The 25,776-nt window shown below is 38.1% G+C and overlaps 1 protein-coding gene across 2 annotated transcripts in view; it reads left to right on the forward strand.

The window, feature by feature from the left end:
- The window catches only part of LUZP2 (leucine zipper protein 2), a 309,932-nt gene that overhangs the window by 101,109 nt on the left and 183,047 nt on the right, over positions 1 to 25,776 (forward strand). For both annotated transcript variants that reach the window (XM_027798713.2, XM_027798712.2), the window contains exon 2: positions 14,585 to 14,971. In XM_027798713.2, coding sequence (XP_027654514.1) covers positions 14,910 to 14,971 — 62 coding nt within the window. In that variant the 5' untranslated portion in view covers positions 14,585 to 14,909. The remainder of the gene's footprint in view (positions 1 to 14,584; positions 14,972 to 25,776) is intronic.

Genomic DNA, 25,776 nt, shown 5'->3' on the forward strand with positions numbered 1-25,776 from the left:
CAGATTTTAAGGAATTTATAAAAAAAAAAGGTTTGAGCATGAATGAACGTAGCTGTTATTAGAGTAGGTTAAAAAACCAAACAAACAGGTTTTCAAGTTTGTTTTATGTGGACATAAACAGTAAACCTGAGAAATGAAATTAACTGTTAACTGAAATTAACCTGCCTGGGAATCCTGCATGGGGATTCCTCAGCATTTTTCTGAAATAATCCAAAGAAGCAACTGTCCCAAGATTATTCTATACCAGTCTTACCTAACACTGGCTTTATGTTCTTGTATTAGGAAATATCGTCTTCTAGTTTCTGACTTTGAGGATACATATGAAAGACAAAGCTCTGAAGTGTATTGCCTCTGGGGCTAGTCCATCTTTGAGGCCAAATATGTTTCTGAATATGTGCTGCAGTGATACCTGGGTTCAAGCTCTGTTATGATAGGTGATGCTCTACAGCAATTCCGAGCTTGCAAAATCCTGGGAAAATTGGTTCAATTTGATTTTTGTATTGCATGTGTTACTGTTTGGCCATTGTAAAATGCTGAAGTCAAAATGATATGTAGCATTAGACCTTTCAGATTTCTATGTAGAATATATTTAGAGATGTATATGGAAGTCTTACTAATGGTTACTTTCTATGTTTTTACAAATTAAATACTTGTTGTACATGTTCTAAGATTATCAAAGATTATCTAAGATTATTATTAAGATTTATCTTCTGGGGAAGGAGCAGGGGGGTGTAGAACGGGATACTTATGGGCAGAATGAATGGAAGAGGAGGAGGAGCGTAGAATTGACAGGCAACTGCACTGATCTTTGATGGAGCTGTGTTTGTGTTAGTACAGCCTGAAAAAGCTAAATTGGAGGAGGGGGGACATACCACACAAAACCTGTATGCTACCCTGATAGTCTTAGTTACACTAAAACATCTGCCACTTGCTTAGATGCTGTTTACAATGAGATTTTTGTGCAGATGACTAGTACAGAGCTATGCCTCTTCCGAGGAAGTTATGCAGCAGTGTTTATTCATCACCACCTGCTGCTCCGTGAGCAAAAAGACATAGCTGGTACATGGCTGAGGAGAATAAATGTTCAAAAAAGAGAATGACTAAAGAAGGGATTAAAAAAAAAGGATAAATCACATTCACAGAATTAGCTTCTGTCATCAGTAACATGTCAGTTGGATTTGGAAGGTATGCTGCAAGGCTGTATGGAAAATGTAAGTGGTATCACCTTGTTCAAAATTAAGTTACGTTAATTTTTGCAATCTGCATTTCTATAAAAAGCTTAACGCGTTAAGGCAGAAAGTGCCAAGGTTTTAATAGAAAAAATAATAGTTGTTACATATGGAGATCACTGGGCTTCTCCATAGATTGTAGGTCTTTTTTTGTTTTTTAAGACCCTACTTCAAATTTTATCCCTTTCACCAAATCATCTTTTGTGCCCTTTCCCCTAAATTAGGTAGATTCTGATCTTTGGAAAAGCTGATACACCCTTATTTCAAGAGAAGTACTGTTAAAATTGTTCATGGGCCTGGCGTGGCATAATCCTGCTAACTATTTTGTTTGGGATTAGGGCTGCTAGCTCAGTGGATGCTTTGTGGTACAGTTTTTCTGAGAACATGTAAGTATGCAGCATCTAAAGCATGTATGAGACTTCGGATAATGCTCAGCCCTGTCTGTGCCTAGCAAGGGCTGTAGACTGCAATGCAGCGCGGGTACCTGAAGTCCAGCCGGCTACTATTCTGCATATGGATTATAAAAAACCTCGATCCATAGAAACTTGAGCAACGTGGATAGGTGATTTCAGAACAGAGTATCAAACTGCATAAAATAACATGCAGGGATATCAAACCTAAATTACAAACCCTCGTGTTATCAGCAACATTCATCTGTGTGTTCTGTGCATGACCTTCTTTGCAAAGGGCTAGATCACTTACCACTGTAGATAGGCTTCAAAGTTACAAATAGTTGAACTACTCAGGAGATTGAGGAGCTACCCAGTGGAGCTTAGTTTCTTGCATTTTTACATTGCTTTATTTTTCTTACTTGCTTCATAAGAGAAATAGTGAATTTAATGCACAAAATGTCACTTTTTGTTGCAGTGGAATTAAGCACTTCTCTAAAGTAGAATAGCATAACAACAGGGTTGTGCTGTTTTGTTTTTTAGACATTGTAATTATCTTTAATGTGAGTGTATTTAAATAGTTAGAATGGAAAAATGGAATGAGCACACTAGTTCCATCTCCTGTTCTATAAAAGCCACTGTGGTTACCTAAGCTATTGGCTCAGAACATTTCTGCAGTCAGGCTCAGTCAAGCCTACTGAAATGGTGGTTCTAGAGATTTACCCAAGGTTGAGGAGAAACAATAACATAGTGTTGCATATTGAAGATAATCTTTTACTATAAAAATATGTTTTGAAGACTTTTGTGTTCAGTACTATTAAGGATTCTGAAGCAGGCTGAGTAGTTCCTTCCATGGAAGGATGCAGATGGGTAGAGAGGTCCATGATGGCTTTGAAGAGTTTGAAAGGGTAGGCTTTGGTAAGGAAGGCATCTTCCCCAGAGGACACCAAACAATAGAACAGAAGCTTACAACCCTAAATCATATGTATTATGGTTCTCACACACGTAGTTTGTTATCAGATTAACTTTTTGTTGGGCTTCACCTTGTCACTTACAGTGCTATACCAGATTGTGCAATTAACGTTTTTGTGTGACAGGCAGTTGCCTGACAGCTGGGGGTGGTAGGGAAAAGCAGATAATTATATGCCTGGTTTGTGACCTGCAAAACCTCTTCTTTCTGTTAAAATCTATGACAGAATCAAGCCCAAATTAAGGAGCTACAATAGGAAAGCTTGAAGCATCCATCAAACATTAAAGGTCATTTAGTACAAAAGCAGAAAGGTCAAAGAAAATACAGAAGAGTCGGTTGGAGAGGATTTAACTACCTAATGTGGTAAGTTATGAGTTGTGATGCTTTCTAAGGGAACAAATAAACTAAAGAAGAACACAAAGTATTAATTTACATTTTGTAGATACATACCAATATTTAAGTTACTGCTGGCATTTATGGAACTTTCCACGCTTAAATATTTTTTTTAAATAAATTAGCACTTTTATACATTAGCTTCACTAACTAATGAAAAGTGATTAGCTGAAGGATTATATAAAAAATTCTTCATAAAGTAAGATGTAATTTAATAGATTTCACAGGGTAGCTAGGGTGAAGATTTAAAATGTCATGGTTTGTCCCAGATTAATAACGAATCTCAGCACAAACGTTCAAATGATGTATTGAGTGAGTTAATCTTTCAGTCACGCCTGTTCTGTTATGGGTAAAAATCACCAGCCAAGAAAGTCTCTGTACAGTATGAATTACATGCTGATAATTCTTTTATATTTCAGAAATGGTAAACAAACCCTTTCATCACTTTCTATCCCTTTACTGGATGATACTAAATGCTAATATATTGCTGCATACATTGATTTGCGTGATCTTGATAATAGACTTAGCCTTTGGAGAGTCACAAAATAAAAATCAGTATTGATGACAATTCAGCTATAAATTTGGTATTCGAGAAAGGATACAAAGACTGTACTGTTTAGTTTCAAGGCTACGGTAACATGATACTTCAACCTTACTCTCCAAGTGTGTCCTTCCCCAACTGCTGCTTTGGTTAAAAACCAACCCACTCCATTATTCCTCCCAGGATAGACAGAATACAAGACTAGAAGATGGGCAGAAATATGTCAGAACAGGTTTGCAGACAATGTGATTTTCTACTTATTTTTTCAAAAGAAAATCTTAAAAAAGAAAAAAAAGTAATCAGTTACTGTTGGGGTGGGGTTTTTTTCATGCTTTCCTTAATTTAATTTTCCCAATTTAGTCATCTTCATGTATGCCACCCTTACGCTGGGTATCTTGGCTACAAAAAATGACCCCCGTTTGAAGCATGCCTCTTGCTTTACCAGTCTTTGAGCAGCTTATTCAAAAGTATGAAACAATATGCGGACTTAAATTCAGTGTAATCTGCCCTCTGAGAAAGACACAGAGTACAACTTCAGAAAGATGGAGCTAGAAACGTTAGAGAAATGCTTGGTTTCTTTTGGTGTCTTTTTAGTGAAGGTAATGCTAGAAGGTGAATATAACCACAAATTCAGGTGAAAACATAGGAGCAGACCATTCTGAATACATGATTTCATAACTGTATAGTATGTATTTATCACGTGCAGAAACTGAAATATGTCTTTAAGCTCAGTATCAGCGGGTTTAGCAGTGTGTTGGCATCTTTGAAGTTCTACCTGAATGGTTTTGGTCTCTATTTTAAACAGAGGTGGCTTAAATGCCTCAAGTGCCCTTAATGTATAGTGCTCTATATCATGGTAGGTGCTCACTAGGTTTTCTCAGCTTAGGCCAGAATGAAAACTGTTTCTCTAGTGAATTATACTGTAAAACACTTTTTCTAGAGGGTTTTATTGAAATGCCAGCGTACTTAGGGCCAAATCGTCCTACCTCATGCAGGGTTCATGTAAATGACTTTTCCACAGAACCTATTATGGTTGAAGATGGGATCTGAAAGCTGCACAGTCATGTGTAGGTGCCATGTTGCATGCTGTGCTTTCATCCTGACCACCTTTGCATGAGCTTTTTGTGACCCAGTTCATTGCTATGACAAAAAATCATATCCCTTCTCCAACCTTCTAGCCAGTGGTCACGCAACAAGAAGGGTTGTTATTCCCCATTGCAAGAATCCACTTTTCTTGAAAAGAAAATCAGCAAGGTACCAGCCGTAAGGTGACTGAATAGAGGTTGGCTTGTAGCTCTGTGCCGTGCCAGGCAGCCCCTTATGGTGTTCTTGGTGTCTCCAGCTGAGCTTTCCAGCCATTGCTACTAGCACACCTTCCTTTTGCTTCTGCTAGTAGAAAATGAGATTAGAGAGGAGAGATGGGAATGGACAGAAGACCTATGGAGATAAGTGTTGTTCCTGTGTTACTGTTCAGTGACCCATGTATGACTATTTGGATAGATATTTCTCCTAAAATCTGGAAGGACAGCCCATGAATGAGTGAAAACTCATATTTATGACTGAAAGTAATAAAGCAAAATGTTCATGTAGAAATAAAATGTACCTGTCTTGAAGGAAAAAAATGTATCTATATAGCTATCTAGTTGGTTATCATAGGATTTATGTTGCGGTCTTTTTAGCATCCATTTAAGTACAGGTTTTGGAAAATATGTTTGAACTCTGCTTTTTGATATCTTGCCTACTTTGCTAGTTTAAATTTTCATAAAATGAGTGTGCATGGGATGGTGCCTTTCACACTTCTGAATATGTTTCCCTTCTATCCTGAAACAATCTCCATGTTGCAGGAGAGGGCTTTTCTCTTTGCCTTTTTCATTACAGACTTCCACGTTAGTCTTTTAGGTTTTTCAGCTACCTTAGAAGCAGGCTTATTCAATCTTCTTTTAAATTACTTTTTTTCATTTATAACAGGTTTTATATTTATGTGAACATAATTTTATCGCTTAGGCGGCAAGGTGAGCTGGAAAAACGGAGAGCTTAAGGAGCGCAGTTTTAGCCCCTGGGCTCGCTAAAATCCATTCACTGAATCAAGTTCTACTTGATACTAGACCTCATAGGTGACATATGGCACACCCTATACTTGACCGGCTTCCTAATAATGATGATAAAATAGCGCATTCTATGAAATCTAGCAATGATGTGAAAAGGTGAACAGAACAAGAAATCTTATGTTATGCCACTGCTTGGCAGTTCTGGTTGATTTCTTCTGTTTAAAGATGGAAAAGAAATTTTTGTAAGGTAAATAATGAATTAGTACTACTATAACATTTTTGTTTTACTACTTTTGGTAGTGAGGAATGCTGCAGTAAATGTGAAAATCCTGTGGTTATTCAATGTCATTGCAAAACTACCTTTTTTCCCTCCTTTGAAATAGCTTTTTTGCTTTTTTTTTTTTGCTTTTTGTTTTGTTTTGTTTTTGTGATGTTGAAAAATTGCATCAGTGGAAGATTTCTAAACAATCCTAATGTTGTTTGAAATCAAAAAAAAAGATAACATTAATTAAGATTGTTCAATTTTTTGTATTAGTACTTTCAAAATATGACTTATGTTTGCCACTTAGGTGTCTAATTTGACATACATACTGGCTTTAATGTGAAACTGCAGATCAGTAAAGAGAATATGAGAATTCTTAAGTGTTACGAGACCTTTTTAGGCCATATTTTTGGGAAATATAAAATAGTGGTTTCTCCAAAGTTAGTGGAACCGTAACGGTTTTCATGAGCTCAGTATCACAGCTCTGCGCTTAAATTTGTACTGTGTGTTTCATTTTTCAGTGCAGATAGGATCACAGATGGCTGTGGGGAAGTACAGATGCTGTTTTCCTACTGTGATTCCCAGCACTGTACGGGGAGACAAAAGCAATGAGTTAACATCTGAAGTTTTTCAGCTAAACAGAACAAAAGTATCCTGGTCATACTCATTTGTTCTGCTTGACTGATACTTTACTCTGTTCATTACCATGCATTTGCATGGACTGTATGTTTTAGACCATTAATGAGATATGTGCTAATTGTATATACAGTTAATACCAAAAATATAGAGACACAGTAGTATGACACGACCGCTTCATGCTGTACTTTGTGTTTTTTAAAAAAGTGCAATTTTTCCGTTAAAATGCAGAGATCTGCAAGATTTTTTAACTATGCAATTATAACATAATATTAGTGTCACAATCTCACCGTTCATATGATGTAGCAATTTTCACCGAGTTCCCATTAATTCTGTATTAATGACATTTTGATATGATCTTGATAGTATAATCTTAATGCATGTCATATCTAATAAATTTTGAATTAGAGCTGCACTTCTGGTAGCTTTTCAAAAATCAGGTTTTAAATAGGGTATAACAGAAAACAGTTCAAAATATTAGTAAATTCTCATTATTTCATCAAGGAAATCCAATTATTGGTTAAAGCCTTACATTTCTACTTTAAGAGAAGTTACGCAGACTTCTTTATGCAGAGGTGAAGGTACATATATATATCACTGGTGTGAATAAGAGGATGCAACATGTTCTATTTGTAGCTTTCTAAAGAAACTGTGTAACATTCCCCGCTGCTCACAGTCTCTGATGGTAACCTCTGTTTGGCCATAAAACCACTATAACAACACGTATATTATAAAACAAAGCAATAAAACAAACAAGTATAGAATGAGGTGGAAAACATATTTATGGCCATCATAAATAGCTATAGCAGTTTCAGAATGACACGATATAGATATACGGTTTATGTGTGTATCTTCTATGCGACTAGGCATTATATTGCATATTATCTGACTCTCCATTTATACTTTTGAAACACTACTACTGATGTTAACATGAAGTCAGAAATACGTATTGTAATGCAAGATTCCTTATGAGAAGCTTACAAACAGCAGTTTCTCTGCGTGACTTCCACACATCCCCACCCCCTAGTGTCTCAAATTATCTCCCACTGTAGGTTCCTAACAGGTAAATGGTGATCAAATTGCATTTGGATGTATCAAAAATGATTATGTACTTTGGGTATAGGAGTCTGAGCAGTATAGGTAGCAGCTCTGATATTTGGATCATCTGGATTGGGACGTTTGTAAAGTTCAAGACTGAAATATAATGACTTCATTGTAATAATTCTTTCTTGGATCACATTCAATCTCATTATAGCTGTAGAAGACCAAATGCTTTACAACTGATCTAATTGGATGCAGTTTCTTTCTACAAATGACTTTCTCTTCTTCTCTTCTTCTTCTCTTCTCCTCCCCTCCCCTCCCCTCCCCTCCCCTCCCCTCCTCTCTCCATCCTCTCTCCATCCTCTCTCCTCTTTTCTCTTATTTTCTCTTATTTTTTTATACTGGTGGTTGGTTAGGATCTGAATGTCCTGGGGCAGGTCATCTACCCTACATCTAAGCATAGGTACCAGCCTACATTTACTGTTTTAAATTAAGGGGTGGAAGAGGGGAAGGGAAGCAAAGCATGAAGCAAAGGTTTTAAAAGACTATAAAAGTTTTAAAGAAAAATATTTGTTCAGCTTTTCAAGGGGTCTTTAAATCAGTGTCTCAGTTTCTCAGTGGAAATTGCTGGATGCTCTAATGAATTGATGCTAAAAGAATTGGTGTTAAATATGCTATATCCTGACTAGGAGGAGACAATTTTTAAAGACTCTTCTTCCACAATAACAAACAGTTGTTTGTTATCAGAAAAATTCAGCCTTATTTGATGTACACAAAATAATAATAATAATAATAATAAAAAAATATTAGAAAACCCTCTGGACCCCCCACCAAAAAAAACAAAGCAAACCAAACCAACAACAAAAAAACCCACAAAAAAATAAACAAATAAAACCCCAAATGTAATTTAAATGGAAACAAGTCCTTAAAGCAATTTTTACCCTACTTTGAAGTCTGTTGAATGTGATACCCAGAATAAGTCCATTCACTGTGAAATCATTAAGAATGATTCCTGACCTCTCCAGATGTGACTAAAATTTGTTATTCTTTCCTTGTTTTGTTAAAAATGCTATTAAAATTCTGTTTCCTAGCCTTTTCAGTTTTTAAACCAACTAGTCTCACAGAAATGGAAAAATAGCTTTTCTGAGACTTGCTTTTTATTTTGTCTGCAAGGTTTATCAAGTAGCTTTCATTTTAGAGAAGTCAAACTTATCCATCTTAATACAATATTTATTAAATAAATTATTTCAAAGTTAAACAATAAAAAAAATTTAATGGACCTGTATGTAGATTGTCAAATGACCTTGATATGCATGTATTTTTTCTGTCTTCAGTTTTGAATGAATGCTGACTTCAACAGAGTTCATTTTTGGTATGAGCAGGCAGATTTGCCCTAAGGTGTCTGCTGGATATAAGCGAACCTCAGCTCTGAGATGTTAAAAAAGGGAGTTTTAATGTCAGTGCCTGCTGACTGAAACCCTGTTTGTGAAGATGTCCGAACTCCTCTTTTCAATGACCTTGATGAACCTGGGGGCACGTTTGAATTAAGCATCAGTTCCTGTAACCGCAAAATGAAAGAGGTCTCTGAAACCTCGGACTCTTAGTGCTCGGTACGCTGGAGTCTAAATAAACACCACCACATGTGACAGCATCTACAAGTTCTCAAGGAAGACTTGTTTTAGACTGCTAAGGAGAGACATTTGTGATAGCTCCTGAAGAAGAAGCTTCCACAAAAAAATATTGTTTCAAGTCTGCTAATACCAAGTAACGTACTGCAGGTCATTTGTAGGTGGTGAGGGTTGATCCCAGATCTTGTACTTGCATGACTTACCCAACAAGAAGTAGAGAATTGGATTTCCCTTGCACTGTTTTCTTCTCCTCTTCCCTTTCCTCTACCACATACAAGCTTAAATGTTAGTTTATGGATTAGAAGATTCAACACTGCTCACTCTGTGGTTAACAAAGGGAAGTCCACAAATCCTCGAGTGAGTTGTTTTTCTGTTTTCTGAGATCCTGGAATCGCTTCTTATCATGATGTGGTGCTTGGATCAAGTCTTGTTGCTACCAGAATTACTGCAGTTATATTATTACCTAAAATGTAGGGCTTCGGTGTGGAATGAAGGTAGGCAGTCCAGAGACGTCAAATATTAAATGCATAATTATTGCTGGTTTGGACATTGGAAAAAAAAGAGGTGTTTTATAGAATGAAATAAAACTTATTCTTTTCCCCTGTGATCACATGCTCACAAAATTGCTCATTTCTCTGTACTTTAAACAGCAAACCCATGTGGGCTGCATATATTTGCTAACGGTTTGAATGATGATTTGAATTGGAAGTCTAACCTGCTAAAAGCAGTGTTAACAATGAGGTTAAATTTACTTCATTATTAGTTTAATGAACTTGCTTCTGAATTGGCTGGTTCTTAGATTTAAAAGGGGTTACCTTGAAAATATCTTACAAAGTCTAAATGACCTGCAAAGGGACCTTTGTAGAAGCTTTTACTCAACCCTGAGCTTTAAGCTATAATTTCAGCATTATGGTAGCCAGGATTTTTTTTTTTCCTTTTTTTCTTGTTACTGAAGTTAATTAGGTGTTATCCTTGGGCAGTTGCATCATTTGTTAAGCTGAATGCAAATGTATCAATGCATTGTAAGCTAGTATTCTAACACTGTTTTGTTATGTGATGCACCTTTTCATTCTTAAAAAAAACCCAGATTATTCTTCCTCTGAGATGCTGTGAAAGTTGAGTTAGATAGGTGATTCTGAGTATTTCTGCTATATGCATACTTGTAAGAGGTAATTATAAATATCCTCTCTCACCTGAAATACATACTTTTAAAGGAAGGTGAATTGCACACTCCTGAGGAAGACACTGCTAGAAACTCTTCCATGCTTTTTACACACATGTCACTCATGTACCTTCATTTGCCATGCAAGCAAGTCTCCCAGGTTTCACCATTCAGAGTGAGTGGATTCCTGCAGTGTTCATAAACGCACGTACCTTGAAGATAGGGAACCAGTCACCCCGAACCTATTATCTCACAAAGGGCTGATGTTAATGTGTCAGCTTTCAATCAAGCGCAGTAATAAGCTGCATGTATCAATTCTATGTATGTGTTTGTGCTGGTGGCAGTTGTACGTGCAGATATAAAAAATTAGGCCCAGCATATTGAAATACTTCACCCTGAGATTGAACACTTTGCCTTCCCATTTTGGAAAGAGTGTTTTGCCCTTTGGTAGCTTAAAGATTTGTTGAAAGTTTAGTTAAATGTTAGAGAAACTCTCAACTGGGAGGGAAGGAATGAGAAGGTGGAGTGGGAAAAGCAAGAGAAAAAGTGGGGAAAGGACTGCCAAATCTATTTTCAAGGTTAAAGCGAAATCTTTCTCTGAGGGAAAGAGAAATGTGAATACGAACTGAAGAAGTGTCTCCTCTAAGTTGCTTGTCCCTTCTGCTCAACCAGTACTGTCGTCTCAGAACTCTGCTCACACTCATCTTGCATCACGCAGGTCTGCAATGTCAACTAGCTCACAATTATCTTTAAGAAGAGAGTACTGATGTCGGGGGTTTTGTACTTCCTGCATTATTTAGGATGGTATTTATCACACTGTATTTGAGAGCTTAGATTACTACTTGGGAATTCAGTATGTCTGGCTAGTCTTTTGAAGACACAGAAATGCAGTATGTTGTATAGAGTGCAAAAATGTATCATTAACTATTCTAGTAATCTAAAATGGTGCCTCAGTTCAGCAAAAATATGTATACATGTGCATTTGTATGCGTGTATGTATATGTGTAAACATATAAAAATACGTTAAAAAGCTGGCATTTTCTGCACTGCAGTGGTGATGCAATATCTACGTCATGATGTAGTCTGCTTCACAGAGCACTGGACATGAAATTGGGATAGGTAATTTCTACCTCTATCTTTGCCTCAGTTGTAGGTATATTTCACAAATAAAAATTTACCCACTGCATTTGTAAAACACCCTCAAATGAAATGTGTTATATTTTTTCCAACAGTTGTGCCCTTATTCTTTTGAAAGTCTTTTGTGCAAAGTCTTCTGAAGGCTTCAACATTTAGAATTTTAATATTCAACAGCAAGATACGTTAATGATTTGCTTCGTTAAGTGTATTTACAGAAATTTCTCTCTATTAACACATATGCATTGAAAATAACTGAATATAATATATGCAATCATTTCATGATTCCCTTTTTTTATTACATTTATTTTGAAAGAATGAATATAAAATTAGGACCCCTGCTATAGCAGTTATTACATAAACACACAGGCATAAATGAATGTATTTCTGCCCTGGCAAGCATAAGCTTGTGCTGTATTTTGCAAAGGTAGACAATTGATTCATTTTCTTCTCTAAACTAGGCAGTGCTATTCCTATTTTATCAGTGCATTTAGCCAAACTCACAAGAACCTGCGTGACAACTAGTGTTTGAAATGCCTTCCAATTTTGCACTAGTAGTTCCATTGTTTTCTTCTAACTTGTACTTTTGGTGTATGGTTATTTGTAATAGAGCATATACAATCACCTTACTTCTGCTCATTTAGCTAGGAGTAATTATTTATTTACTAAGATTGTCAATAAATTTAAGCCAAGAAAGGGAAAGCCTTTAATTATAAGAGTGAAAATACATAATGTCTTAAGAGTTTTACACATCTAATGTGTTTATATAGAATGTTTCTATCCGAGGTCTTTGAAGTTGTTATACTTTAATATTTGATCTCTCTTTAAGTGTACACAGCACTAAAATGTTGGCTGTACAGTCTAAGAGTAAAAAAATTTGCAAACAATTTTCTCCCATTTTTTCGTATAAATGTATTATTCTTTTCTTAAGAGGCACATTACTTTGTTAAAGTACATCTCCTCTAAAACCCATACCAAAACAAAAATGCCCAAACTCTTCAAAACAACAGAAAGCTCTCGCTCAAGGTCAGTTAGCTCAATATGAGGGGGGGAAAGGCTGTTTTCTATGTCTTAAGGCAAAAGCAGCCGAAGCACAATCAATTCTGACAAGAATAGCATTTAAGTGCCTTGCCCTTAATTACCGGCGGTTGCCTCTCAAAATGCAGGTTTTCCTTTGTCCTACCTGCATTCACCCCTGGGCGTTCCTCTTTGCGGTAATACAGTTTTATCTGTGCTTATCTCAAAATTTAGGCTTGCCATTGCTGCAATCCCTGCTTAAGCACTGCTGCTAACTGCTCCTAAGAGGCCGGCTGTGCCCGAGTGGATCCAGAGCCCCACACCCCCACCCTGACCTGAGATGGGAAAGTTTGCTCTAAAACCTTTACACTGAGCCCTTGAGGTGTTCCTAGGCTGAACCTGAGCTGTGACAGTCTTTGTAGGGGATTCACACCAGAGCAGGACTAAAGCAGCAGTGCTGGTAAGCATGAAAGCTTCTTAATTGTTCAGTCCGTTCTGATCATGATGGAGAAATTATGCGAAGAATGATAATGGGGTGTCTGAGTGGTGTAGCTCTACTATAGCTGCAGATTGCCTGTCCTGGAGACATTAAACTACTTGTGGAGATATTCTCCCGTGCAAGCATGATAAAACCCTTGAGATGAAGCCAAGACCTAGCAGTAGGCCTCTGTTTTACCCCCAGCCCTCAAAAAAGAGGCAGAGCAGTAATAATTCTTTTTTTAATAAAAGTAATAAAAAAAATAAGTAATAAAAAATAATTCTTTAGGTTGCAAAATTTCACAAGTTTTCTTAAGCTCAGTCAGCATCATCAGGCATAACTTACTTTCTTGATGCACCAGTACCTTCCCCTCCGTTCCATCCCGTATGTGTGCACATAAAAGGAGGATGGAAGAAGGATTAGCTGCTGGTACATGACCATGAGGTGCCCGGTAGCCTGGGAAGGTTGGCTTTTTCTGGAACAGAAAATGACAAGCTGACTGCACTTTTTATGACCTGTTTACTATTCTATCATAAGTATCCATGGTAACATGACTGTTCGTTCATGCTGGTATGTAGCAACAAAATAACAATAAATGTTGATTTAAACTAATGTGGTTGAATGGAACTTGCTGCCAGGTGTGCTGAAAAAAAGATACTAGAATTGGAATACAAGGAAGAGGAGTCAGAAATACATTATTTTATTCAGTTTTGGCTACGTATCTTGTCTTTTCTTGTTTTTACCTCCCTCCACCTCAGTCTGCTACTGAAGAATGTAACCAATAATTTAATTTATTAATTCTATATGTAGGCTGTATGACTGTCTTGTTAAGGGTCAATACTAATCTGAAAAAGATTTCCATTCATTTCAAACAGTGAAATTCTGTTTGCTTTGAAGGAGTCCCAAATTACTCCTCAATAAACAGTTGACTGCCACCTTAAACTATGGAAACTTGTTTTATGTTTGTGCTGTATAATGTAGTTTCTGGATGCCTTTAATAAGACCAGACAAGCACACAGATGACCAAAATCGTTCTTGTAATGGTGGTGCTCCATTCAGTTGTAGAGAAGTTTGGTTGGTTTTGCTGTGGGGGTTTTTAGTTGGTTTTGGTTGTGGTTTTGTTTTGGGTTTTTGTATTGCATAGGAAGATAATTCTTGTTTAAATGTTACTTTCATGTCATTTGCTACCAGGTGAACTTCACTTGTGTCAAGGTATAGTTAGAGTCTGAAAACATTTTTAATGCTGGTTTATTTAAATCAGGATTAGGATCAGGTGAAGTACCAGCACACAAAGCAGGAAAATGGTCTTACTGCTCTGTAGGTGTTATCAGCTGCTTCAGGTGGTGAAGGGCTTTTAGAGATGACATCAATGTTTCTAAATACCATTTTGGAAGCTGTTTCTGCTCTTACCTTCAACCTGACGTGGTGCTGGGGTGAACACATACCTGACTGAAGCAGTAACTTGTGAATTCTGGTTTTGCAGAATCCCCCCCTCCCAGGTGCGGTGGCAGGCTGCTCTGGAACTTGGCACGCACTTGAAACAATTCCTGCCTCTGTAGCACCTCTCTTGTCTGGGTTGGCTTCAAATAAAGACACTAATTGGAAAACACTGGTGGTATTTTCACTGTAGTTTTCTTTTTTTTCTCTCTCTTGCAGGCAGCCCCCGGGCCCCGCCGCGCTGCGCCCAGCCCCTCCGCGCATCCTTCAGGACGCGGCTGCAGCCGGTGACCGCAGGGCTCGCAGGCGGCCGGGCTGTGGGCTGGCGGCAGCAGCTCGCTGTGCTTCGTGACATCATTCCTGGAGCTCAGATCCCCTTCGGAGCGCCTTCCCGGCCGGGTCTGGGGGGTCTGCCCGCTCTGGCGGAGCGAGGACCCTCCCGCAGAGGGGCGGGCAGCTCCCCGGGCGGGGCGAGGCGCAGGGCTGGAGGGGAGAGTCGGGGGACGAGCATCCTGAGCGGCGGAACGAGCGGAGGAGCTCCACTATGAAATTCATCTCTGCCTGTTACTTGCTGCCTCTCTTTCCTGCGCTGGTCTTAAGCTCTAGGTGAGTACCGACAGCGTTTTTTGCTTAGAGTTCTCCTTGTTTGGTTGCTTTTTCAGATTCGGTACTCAAATAACACAGATTTTAGCTTTTACTGGGGTGCTAAGTTAGAGCAGATACCTTCTCTGATCGTTAACCCTCCCCCTCCAGATCCTCTGAAAGATTCTGAGTCTTCTCTTGGTGTTTCTCGGATTTATTTTTTCTTTTATGATGTAAAAGACCTACTCCTGTATAACTTGACCCACAGCTGGTGTGATGTAACGAGACTGTAACAAATACCAGCTTCATCTATACAGCAGCAAATCCAGATAGACTCTTTCGTTGGAAATAAGGAAGCCAAACAGCTGAAATTGAGAACATGCTAACGTTTTCCCTTATAGAGTGCAAAAAATATAAACACTTGAATAATCTCTCGGTTTGGCTTTGTATGCCTGAACATGGACCGAGGGCTTACCGTCGCTTACCGTGAAATGCAGGTGAGATGTTGCAGTGTTATCTCAATGCCAGGAAACATGTTAAAAAGTTACTGCAATCTACAAACATTCCTTTCCGTGCAACTGTAATAAATCACTGAGAAAATATGAACAGAAATCTATTGCAGCTTAAAAATAAAACCTGTTCTGACCGTGCAGTGTTGTGGTAAGATAATGTGTACTGCTCAGTCGCTCAGAGATAGTAAATTCCCCTTGCTGTGCATGTAACGTGTTCAGCACAGAAAAGATAAAGCTGAGACACTATCCCGTTGTCTTGATGGACAGAGATGGAAAGTTAGTGTGGGGTACAGAGCACTGCATGTAATGTGTGACAATGTTCTCAGTTCAGGCTTCTTAACGTCCAGTTCCTTATCAGAAAATCCAACCTAAATTGTGACTGTGGTCTTTTTTTGCTGTGTTAGAAGTTTATAGGATACTTACTATAAGTCCACAAAGCATGTTATCAGAGGATCTGTCTTGTGCATTTATCAGGGAAATGTGTCTTTTGCTGTTAAATCAGTATCACAGCAGTTCTTTGCAAAAGCACTGCATGTTTTAAGCCTTAATAGTTTACTGAGACTAAAAAAAAAAAAAAAAAGGGGGGGGGGTATGGCTGCTAAGTACTCCAAGTGAGATATAGCAAGGGCACATCTCTGTACATACTCAGCCACAGGCAGGTAAAAACTCTGACAATCTGAGTGGGAAAAGGCCTGAGTGCAAGATATTCCTGAGAAATCGGGATTATCAAAATGCTTCAATTAATTATTTCATGCTTTTGGAAGGGGTTGCTATTAGCAAGGGAGGGTACTTTTTTTTTTTTTGTTCTTACTCTTCTGACTTAGGCACTCTGCAGTCCATATGAACTACTCCAATGCTCTCTGAAATAAAACACTTGGAGGAAAATTTTTATGTATTGTGATTCAATAATTATCCCTTCTGAGTTAAGAAGGGGTCTAAAGAGACATTCAGTAGCAGTCAAGTGTGAAGCTTCTTGTCAATTCGGATTAATAATTTTACACTCACTTAAGAGTGATGCATTCTTTGCTAAATTATGCCAGAGTTAAAAAGGGGAGGAAGCACCAAGCCAGCTTTTGCAGATGCAGGTTTGTATCTTGCATGATCTTGTGCAGATTAAACTGTAGTGGAAAGACATAGGGAAAACTATTCTAAATTTTCATACTTTCTTATTTTTATGAAGTGTCTTACAAACTATTTGAACATTCAGGGGACTAAACTTGGACAAGGTGTCTAGTGTAAAGCCCTAAAAACAGGTCCTTGTCTTCTTGAGAAAATATGACCTGTATGAAAAATGGACTGTAGCACACTCTTGAGAATCGTAAAAAAAATTCAAGTCCCTCCCCATCTTTCAGAAAATAGTTGGAAAGAATATGAAGAAGTTGAAGTTGGTATGTGAATACTAATTATGAACAGTCTGACTCCGAGAAGTGAGTACACTTTCATAAGAGTATAACTGTGTGGCACGTGATGATTTATGTTCTTATGTAATTGAGGGATGAAAATGATCAATGTGAGAGAAATTCCAGTTAAAATTCCACCCAAGTACAATACGTGTTGCAAAGTGAAGTTTTTCTTTTGATGCCAGATTGGTCATCCTGTCAAAAAAGGAGACTGAAACTCTATAGTAGAGTTGGAGATTTATAGAAGTCCTGGGCTACTCTGTATAGCAGTTGTATTCAGTCACTTGATTTTTAACTGGCTGTGTAGAACATAAAGTAATTTTTCAACAGCACATGATGGAGGTTTAAAAAAATGATACAGTGCTATCAATATGCCATCTACTGGAAAGAGATTATGCTTTAATCTCCTTCAGCAGAAGGCAATTCTGTCTGCGGCAGTTAGTGTTTCTTGTAAACGTATGGTTAATTCATTGGTTGGACCCAGAGTAGGTTTGCAGGACTAGTTGTGTTTGCAGAAAGCGGGGTCTAATATCCTGCTGTGTGAAATTGCTTAGCTAAGGCAAAGCACCAGCCTTGCAGGGCAGAAAGTTTTCCATCCTGAGGATTTATGTGGTGGTTTTTTTTTTTTTTTCTTTTTTTAAGTTTGTACAGAAGCACAGTATCTCCATTTCATAGATTGGTGCTGAAATCAGTCAGCCCAGGACTTGCTGCGAAGGTGGGCAGCTGCTGCTTTTTGTTCCTTGTCACAAGGTGATGCCATCTTCTTTGCGTCAAGTCATGGGGAATAGTTTTGGACGACCTCAGCATGCTTTCAAGCCTCGTTGTAAACCAATCTGAACTGAGTTCAACTACGTTAATGAAGCGTGTCATCTTTTCATATTTTATAGTGTTGTTGCAAAGGGGACAACCTACAGATATCAATTCTAAGATTGTGTTCATGATTAACTTTTGATTTCAGAACCCTCTGTAGCTAACTTCTCAGCATGGTCTAAAATCATATGCATGAACCAAATCTGATCAAATGGCAGAAAGTTCATGTTTTTGACATGGATGATGTTTTTTTGTATCACCTAAACACAGTTTTGGTGCAGCTTTGAGACACAATGGTGACTCTCGACCATATTGCCTGTTGGTTGTGCCAAAGAGGTAACAAGATTGAGGTGTATTTCCCTGCCCGGTTAACTATTTATCTTTTGATGCAGTAAGTAAAAAATACTGCTCTAAAATGAATCTCATAAAAAGTTAAAGGGAACGTTTTTGAAGGTGAATTTAACTGAAGTTTGTGTTTTCTTGTCCGTTTTTATATTTCCTTGGACAACTTGGTTTTGACAGATCTGATGTGATGGTTGTGTACAAGTTACTGGTTTTGTGCTGTGCTGAAGACATCCTTTTTTTTCATACTACTTCAGAAATGAGTCCCGTGGTACGGAGTGCTCGGCAAGTGCACATAGCATGTAATAGGCTCAGGGTCTGATTCTGCAGCCATCTGTGTGCTTTTGTGGTCCCAGACCTCTAAACGTTATTACTGGAAAGCTATTTGTTTGCATGAAATTGGTCATTGGGGTCAGTAACTAAGTTCTGTCATCCGGATTATCTCATTTAATGAGACTTCCTTACTTTTAGCCAAGAGGACAGTTTTCTGAATATTACTTGAACATTGCTTTTGAAAGGCTGGATATTTTGATCACCAACAATTTTTTTTCTTGTCCAAGTGACAAAAACCTGACCCTGTAGAAGCAGCTTGATGTGAAACAAAGCTTTCTTTCTTTTTTTTTTTTTTTTTTTCATGAAAGCGAATTCTTTCTGTCCACACAAGAAATATGACAAAAATGCAAGACATTGAATAATTTGATTGGAATAGAATGCTTTATAGCTGAGAACAAGACCATAAACCTAGCAAGATGCACTTTAAGAACAATAATAATACTACTACTACAGCAACTCATTAAATGGATGTATAAACATCAGGGTTGTAAAAGGCAGAACTTATATTATTTTAATGGCAGAGAAATAGCTGGTGGTCGTATTTTCGGAAAGTGCAGTTTGCTGCTAGTCTGACTACACTGATGTTACAAAGCAATCTGTAATTCATTGGCATCAGAAGTATGTCACCTCTGTAGTCTGTAGCAGGATAAAGGTAGTGTGCTCATTTCTGGTAGGTGGTTGTTGCTTAATGAAGGTACGGGTGTTGATCTGGGGTATGCCTGTTGTCGGAAGTGACAGAAACTTAGTGAATTCACTTACTTTACTGAATATGAGAACTTGACTTGAATGCTTGCTTTTTCCCTGGACGTATTTTTGAGGTCATTTTTTTTTTCTTTGCTTGTTATTTTCGGTAATTATTTTTTAAGAAATATGAAAATATTAATATCTTTCCTTCCTCTTGGATAAAGGTGTGTGAAAAACTGTAAGACTTGAGAAAAGATAAAGTGAAACATCTTTAATGTTGCTGTCTTGCGGGTGGGGTGGGGTGTGGGAATGTTGAAAATCCTTGTTTCTAGTTTTTAAGGGCTTTCCTGTCTTAGAAACACTGTTTGGGCTACAGTCAGATGTTGAAGTAACTGTTTTTCATTTAGACTACTACAAGAGTTAAGGGAACTGTGTTCCTCTCTTGATTTCGAGGTGGCAGAATGAGGCTTGCTTTGTGTTAATGCCCTCAGCTGTAGCCACACCATCGATATGTGCTCCAGCAGGTAGCCAAAAGCAATGCTCTTTTTTGAAATCTCAGACTGATGTCCAGCAGTGCCCTTTCTTTTCCCCGTGACTGAAGGTGAACTCTGCAGAGTGGTAGCAGGCTACTTCTTTAGCAGAAAAGATGAAGCATTTTTGCTGTGGGTTTGGTGGATAACAGAGACTGTCTTAATATTGTGCTTTCTGAATTCTTCCAGAAATCCAGGGACATTAACTCTATCATTTGTCTCCTGCTTAGAATTCCTTTCACATTTACTTTTGATGTCTGAGTTTTCTGGGCCGTGAAAGCTTTCTGATTTCTATCAATGTGGATGATGATGCATGTTTGGTTAATGGCTTGTAAGGATGTACATCTGAGATACAGGAGTGACATTTAGTATATGGCTTGTGACTTTACTGTACGTGAAGAACCATGTGTTTTGTTGTGGACTGTGTTTAAACATAATGGGACAAATTTAGCAGTGGCACAACTCCATTAGTTCAAAGAACATGTTTATCTTGATGGCTTTATTTTGGTGACTAGCAAGTGGCTGATACAGCAAGACAGAAGGTACTTGGTGAAGGAAAGCCTTTTCATTCTTCTGGGAGAAAAGTTCTGAGCTCCAGTGATACACAGAGAAAGAACAAAACCTCAAACCCTCATAACTACCACCCCCAACTCCCCAAAACAAAAAAAAAACCCAACACTAAACAACCAAACCCAAACAACCAAAAAACCAACAAAACCCCAAACCAACTAACTAAAAAAGTCCAAGTACCAAACGTGAGCAGGAGGAGCTGTTACTCCTCCTCGCCCCTGCACAAAGCCCATGGCCTCAGGGGTGCAGTGCCCAACTACAGAACTAGTAACGGCAAAACTGGAGACCCTTTTCTTGGCACGAGTGTGGTCACCCACCATGCTGCCTTAGAATACATGGCGAATCTGCAGGCTGCAGTACGGTGCAGAGATTGCCAAAGGAGCTTTCAAACACAGTAGGTGGGGTACATCTATCTTGTGTAGAAAAGTAAAACTGAACTTGCTGTAGGTGGACGACTTTGGCATTGGAATGAGATTGCCTAAAGCTTGTTTGGGAATCTCTGTATTTGAACTGCATTATGTATGCATATAAAAATATGTGTGTGTATATACACATATATTCCTAATAGTAGCCTTATGTGATAGACTTGCTTATCCGCGTTTGCAGCCCTTCTACAATAGGGCAACTACACATTTTTTCTATCAGCATGTCTTGGACGTGGCAAGGAGGGGTGGGGAGAGATTTTTTTTTTTTTTTTCTCAAGTGTGTTAAATTTTATCGGATTTTCTGTTGTTATCATAGGGCTAATTCTTTGTCAAGTATCATGCCCTTGTAAGTGGTAAGCTCGCTATGTTATCTTATTATCTGGGCTAAAACATTTAGAAGTGTTCTACACATTTCAGCTCACCAACCTAAATTAGGAGTCCAGAAAGTCTTTCTCAGTTAGGTCAGCAATACTGAAAATGTATTATTTTGTGATGTTTTGTCATTTATGTTTTTGATTCCTGGAATATGCAAGAAAGAAGAAGAAAAGATAATGAGGGGAGGAGAAGAAGGGATGCTGCTAAAAGCTTTTGTAACCTTCAGGAAAGACTTATTTTAGATTTGATATAATCTATAGTTAAAATATTCCTCAAGTTCCATGTGTCTCAGATAAATCCTGAGGATCTCTAGAATTCAGTCTTAATGTAATAGAACAGTTGGAATTTTGCTTGTTGTACTCCGTATAATGCATTTCTGCCCAGGAGACTTGCTGTGGAGTTACTTTTGACATTTTAATGTATTCTTTATGTTTAGAGAAATTATAATGCTGACATTTTCCTGTTTCTTGCTCATTTATTAATTTATAGCTAGGGCAGAATATAAGGATATCTTAACCTAAATTTGTAATCTCTCTTTCTATGACATTGGAAGTTCAATATTATTTTCTGTATTTAACAGGAACCTTTTCACAGATAGTAATCTTCATGATGTACAGCTGCAGACAAATCAATCTCATTTATGCCACATGTCAAAACCAGTGTTTCTTCTCATTGTCTAGTTTTGTGCAATGGCTACGCCAGCTGTCTTGTAAGGGTCAGATCTGTAAATTTTCTCTGTATGGAAGACAAGTAATATGTGTGTCAGAAAGAATAAAGGCATTTCATACCATCCTTCAATCTTAATACCGTGCAAAGGTTTAAGATGCGGATTGCTGTATGTGCCATTTCAAATACATCGGAGTGGCATGTACCTTTTAGGAAGCTGAAGAGTAAATATGATATTGCATCAAATAGCATTTTTAGCGTGCTGCTGTAGATTTTTCTTCTTTTTCTTCTTGTGCTATTATACACTTATTTTGCCCCTTACCTCATCTCACTTCCATGTTTATTAATCTTTACTTTTACTGTGTATTATCTTAGCAATGGCTTTTGTAGTGTCCTGTCTGAAGTCTTACCTGTATTTGTTGAAACAAACAGGGCTTCAGTCAATCACGACAGAACTCCGTGTGTGTGACTCTTAGAAGCTGAAGGAATAGGTGTGTATGGAATTACTCAGTATCTTACTTGTTGATACTGATTGATAGCTCCTATGGGAAAGAGTAGAGAAGTGTCAAAAAATCCTGGTGTTTTGTCTCATTGTGCTTTCTTAGGAAGATAAGGTTAGTAATGCTGCCAGATAGTGTATTTTACACAGTGTTATTTTTTTCCATCCATTTACATACTCTTATTGTTATTTATGAATAGTCATCTTTGGATGATTTATGCTCACAGTTGCCTTGTAGAGAATAGGTAGGTTTCCTGTTCATTTACTGATTGTGAAAGTTGGAGCTGGCTGAAAAACAGATTTACTCACTGTCAGGCAAGTTGCAGCACTTTGATCTGCGATTAGGTGGGAATCAGCAAATATGCGCTTGGTTTTCAAATGCTTTTCTTCTTCAGTTGGAGCTGGAGCTGCAGCAGAACATCCTTCCAACTTCTCCATACAAATGCCCAACAATGTGTACTATCAATGGCTTTACTACTACGAGAGCATCAAGGCACCATCCATGAAAGGACAGGCAAACAGGGGGTAGTGATGGGGTGCGGACTGGAGTTTTGCTGTAGTATGACTCTTCATTGTATTTTCAATAGCTGTTATGGCTCTTTGTAGAACTTGGTTGGGTGTGGAGGCAGGGAGAGACAATTTGCCAAGTGCTCTAAGTGGGAAACAAAGTGTGGTTGTTACTAGTACTCTGTAATTGGATTCTCAATACTTGATACTGCTTTTCAGGAGTTTTTGTGATTTTGTTTACTTGAATGACTACAGAAGTAGCAGCTGTGACTTTGTACCTCAGCATTGTTTGGTGGAACTGGGGGACCTAGAGTGACACTAAGCCCAGTAATACACTGTGCCCACCTTACATAGGCCATCCTCATCACATCTGTATGATTTTGCAGTTGCGTTTGTTTTAAGCTAGGCTGTGGCAGGCAGCGACCAAGGGGAAAACCTGAGATTTTACTGAAATGTGGAAGAGAAAAGGGGGAAAAAAAAAAAGTGTGCAAAAGTTGAACTGACAGGACTGAAAAGCAGCTGTGCTCTGGGTGGCATTTGATTGTCTGTTGAGGAAGTTTCTTCCTCCTGATGCAGCATAATGAAATGCGTACTTGATGTGCAAAGAGAGAATGTCTCTCTTGAAAATGGAGAAATAAAATCAATTTTACTACTGCTTCGCTTACAGCCTTTTTGTAAAGAAATATTTTTCAGGGTGGGGTGATGCTCAGCCAGGGTGCAAATCAAACAGCTGTGCTCAGTGAGTAGCTGAACCTTTGAGCTCCTTTGCTGAAACCCATCAGTTGATGCTTAATTCTTATTCTGTGTGCCAAAATACACAACATGGTCATTGTATTCTCACTACTTACTAGTAGCTGGCAGAGTCCATTAGCCCCGCTGCACATCCACTCCTCTATTCTACTGAAAGTACAGAAGTTCTTGGCATGTGTTCCTTTGAAAAATAGGCACTGTGGCTTTTCTGTTGGTTCTGTTTTGTTTTCTCCCCCCTTCCATGAAGGGAGTCAAGGTCTGCCAAGGGACCAGACATTTTAGAAAAGCTTAATCCCTATAACCTGTAGTGGATTTTCTTCATGTGAGTTAACCTGATGCCTTTTGATTTTTGAAAGGGGATAGCGTGTTGGCTGCACTAACCTTGTGGGTATCTGAACGTAACTGAGTGCTATATGCTTTGAAATGTACTGTTGTTTAGCTGCCGATGTGTATGGGGGATACCAAATAGTCCTGATTGTTAGCAATCCATCCTGCCTTCTTTTAGAAAGTCTGGCCTTGCAGGTTTCTTTGTTTCACTCCCGGCTGAGGAATAGGGTTATTTGGCTTAATGCAAATGTGAGGCTTGGGGAATGAATCTGTAACCATGGTGCCTAGATGACAATGGGGTGCGGGGGGGTCAGAACCCACCACAGCAGTGCTGCCTCCCTTCTGTTTCCTTCATTAAGCATCTCCAACTTTGCAATCAGTGCAGCCTGTGCGATTTAATTTGGTGAAAAATCAGTGTACAATACCGCTTTCTGTGAAATCTCTGCATTCATACATGAATGATGTATGAAAAAAATATACTCCTCAAGTGCCTAGACAGTGAATAGAGACTTCTCTGCAGTTGCTTTTTTATTTAGTTGTAAAAGAACTATCTGCTGTTCAATATACACAGTGGTGCTGTATTTGGCTCAGGAAAGGTTGTGAAAGCAGACATTTAAATTTATGTTTTTCTTTTAGTCATACGTCTCTCTTTGTCCCTTTTCAAACATCCTAGTTCCTTCCCTAATTTCCACTCAACTGGAGCTCTCTTGGCTCAAGGGAAGATTATCTGTTCCTGGAAGCAGAAAGAATTAAATTGCTGTAAAACTAAATAGTAAAATCAGTTTTAAAGAAATACTAATCAGTTGTTCAAATGGACTCAGACAAACTTGCATTTCTATCTGTTTTCATGTGGTAGTATACAATATTGTCTGTTTTGTTCGTACCTAGACTGAAATAATTTAAATAGCTTCTGAAATAACGGGGAAGATATATAGGACATGTATATCAGAACAAAGTGTTTAAGGAATATATGTTCCCTTTGTATGAGACAAATCCTTTATCTCTGGTTTATATCTGTCACCTGAAAGGTTTAACCCATTTCCATCAAATAGGAAGTTGCTTCTGTGGTCAGGGTTAAATATCATAGCATTCGCTCTACTGTAGGGACATCATATGTTACTTTGCTGCTAAAGCTTGATGGTTTTATCACGTGTTAAAATGGTACTTCTATGCAATAATACTTAGTCATTAAAGGAAAATGAAGTTTTTGTCACACTGGATTAAACCTATAGAATAATGTAGTTGACAAGAGCAGTTGCTACCAGAGGAAGGTGAAAAAACCTTGGAAGAAGCAGTATAGAATAATTTTATGTGCCTTAAATTTTTCCATGGTCTAGAGAACAAAATGATCCTTAAGGTAGTTTGAGCCATTCCTGTAGAAGAATATTCAGATGGGTAACAGAATCTTTATTCTTGCAAATATTTGCAAGGACGTATCTGGAAATATGAGTAGATGTGTTTTCAGCAATTCTGTTGGTGGCTAAACTAGAAACAAACACACATCCCAGCTACCCCCCCAGCCACCTGTTGGGAATTTTCACTATACAAAGTCAGAAGGGAGAAATTGCCATAGCCATTCTAGGGCCAGATAGAATAAGATATCGAAGGGGTGAAGAGGAAACACAACTAATTTGGATATCTGTTAGAAGGAGACAGATAAAAAGGGGCACTACGTGGTGAATGAATAAGTTGGAGTATTGATACTATTCTAGAGATACTCTATTTACCTGTATCTTACCAGAGGCTAGGTACATCATTTGCTACTCTTCCTATATAAAGGTTAAAAACAAAAATAATTAAAAAATTCTTATAAATGTAAGGTGTGAGAAAACATTGGAGTGAAGGAGACACGTTCTGCTGTTTGTTACTTCTCATGACTTAGAAATTATGGTATCGGTGTTAGGTTTAATTCTTTAAAAGCTTAGGAAATGATTTAAAAGTATGGCTTATAAGTCTCCTAGTCAGCAGTAAAAGGTAGCACTTTCACCTCAAATCTAGGGCAATCGAACAGATTGGTCTTGTGCCTATACTCCATATACGTTAAACCTCATAAATGACGTACACCTAATACTAACTTATGGGTAAATCTTTCAGTGTTC

Source organism: Falco cherrug, chromosome 10 (assembly GCF_023634085.1).
Source record: "Falco cherrug isolate bFalChe1 chromosome 10, bFalChe1.pri, whole genome shotgun sequence".
Taxonomy (NCBI): domain Eukaryota; kingdom Metazoa; phylum Chordata; class Aves; order Falconiformes; family Falconidae; genus Falco; species Falco cherrug.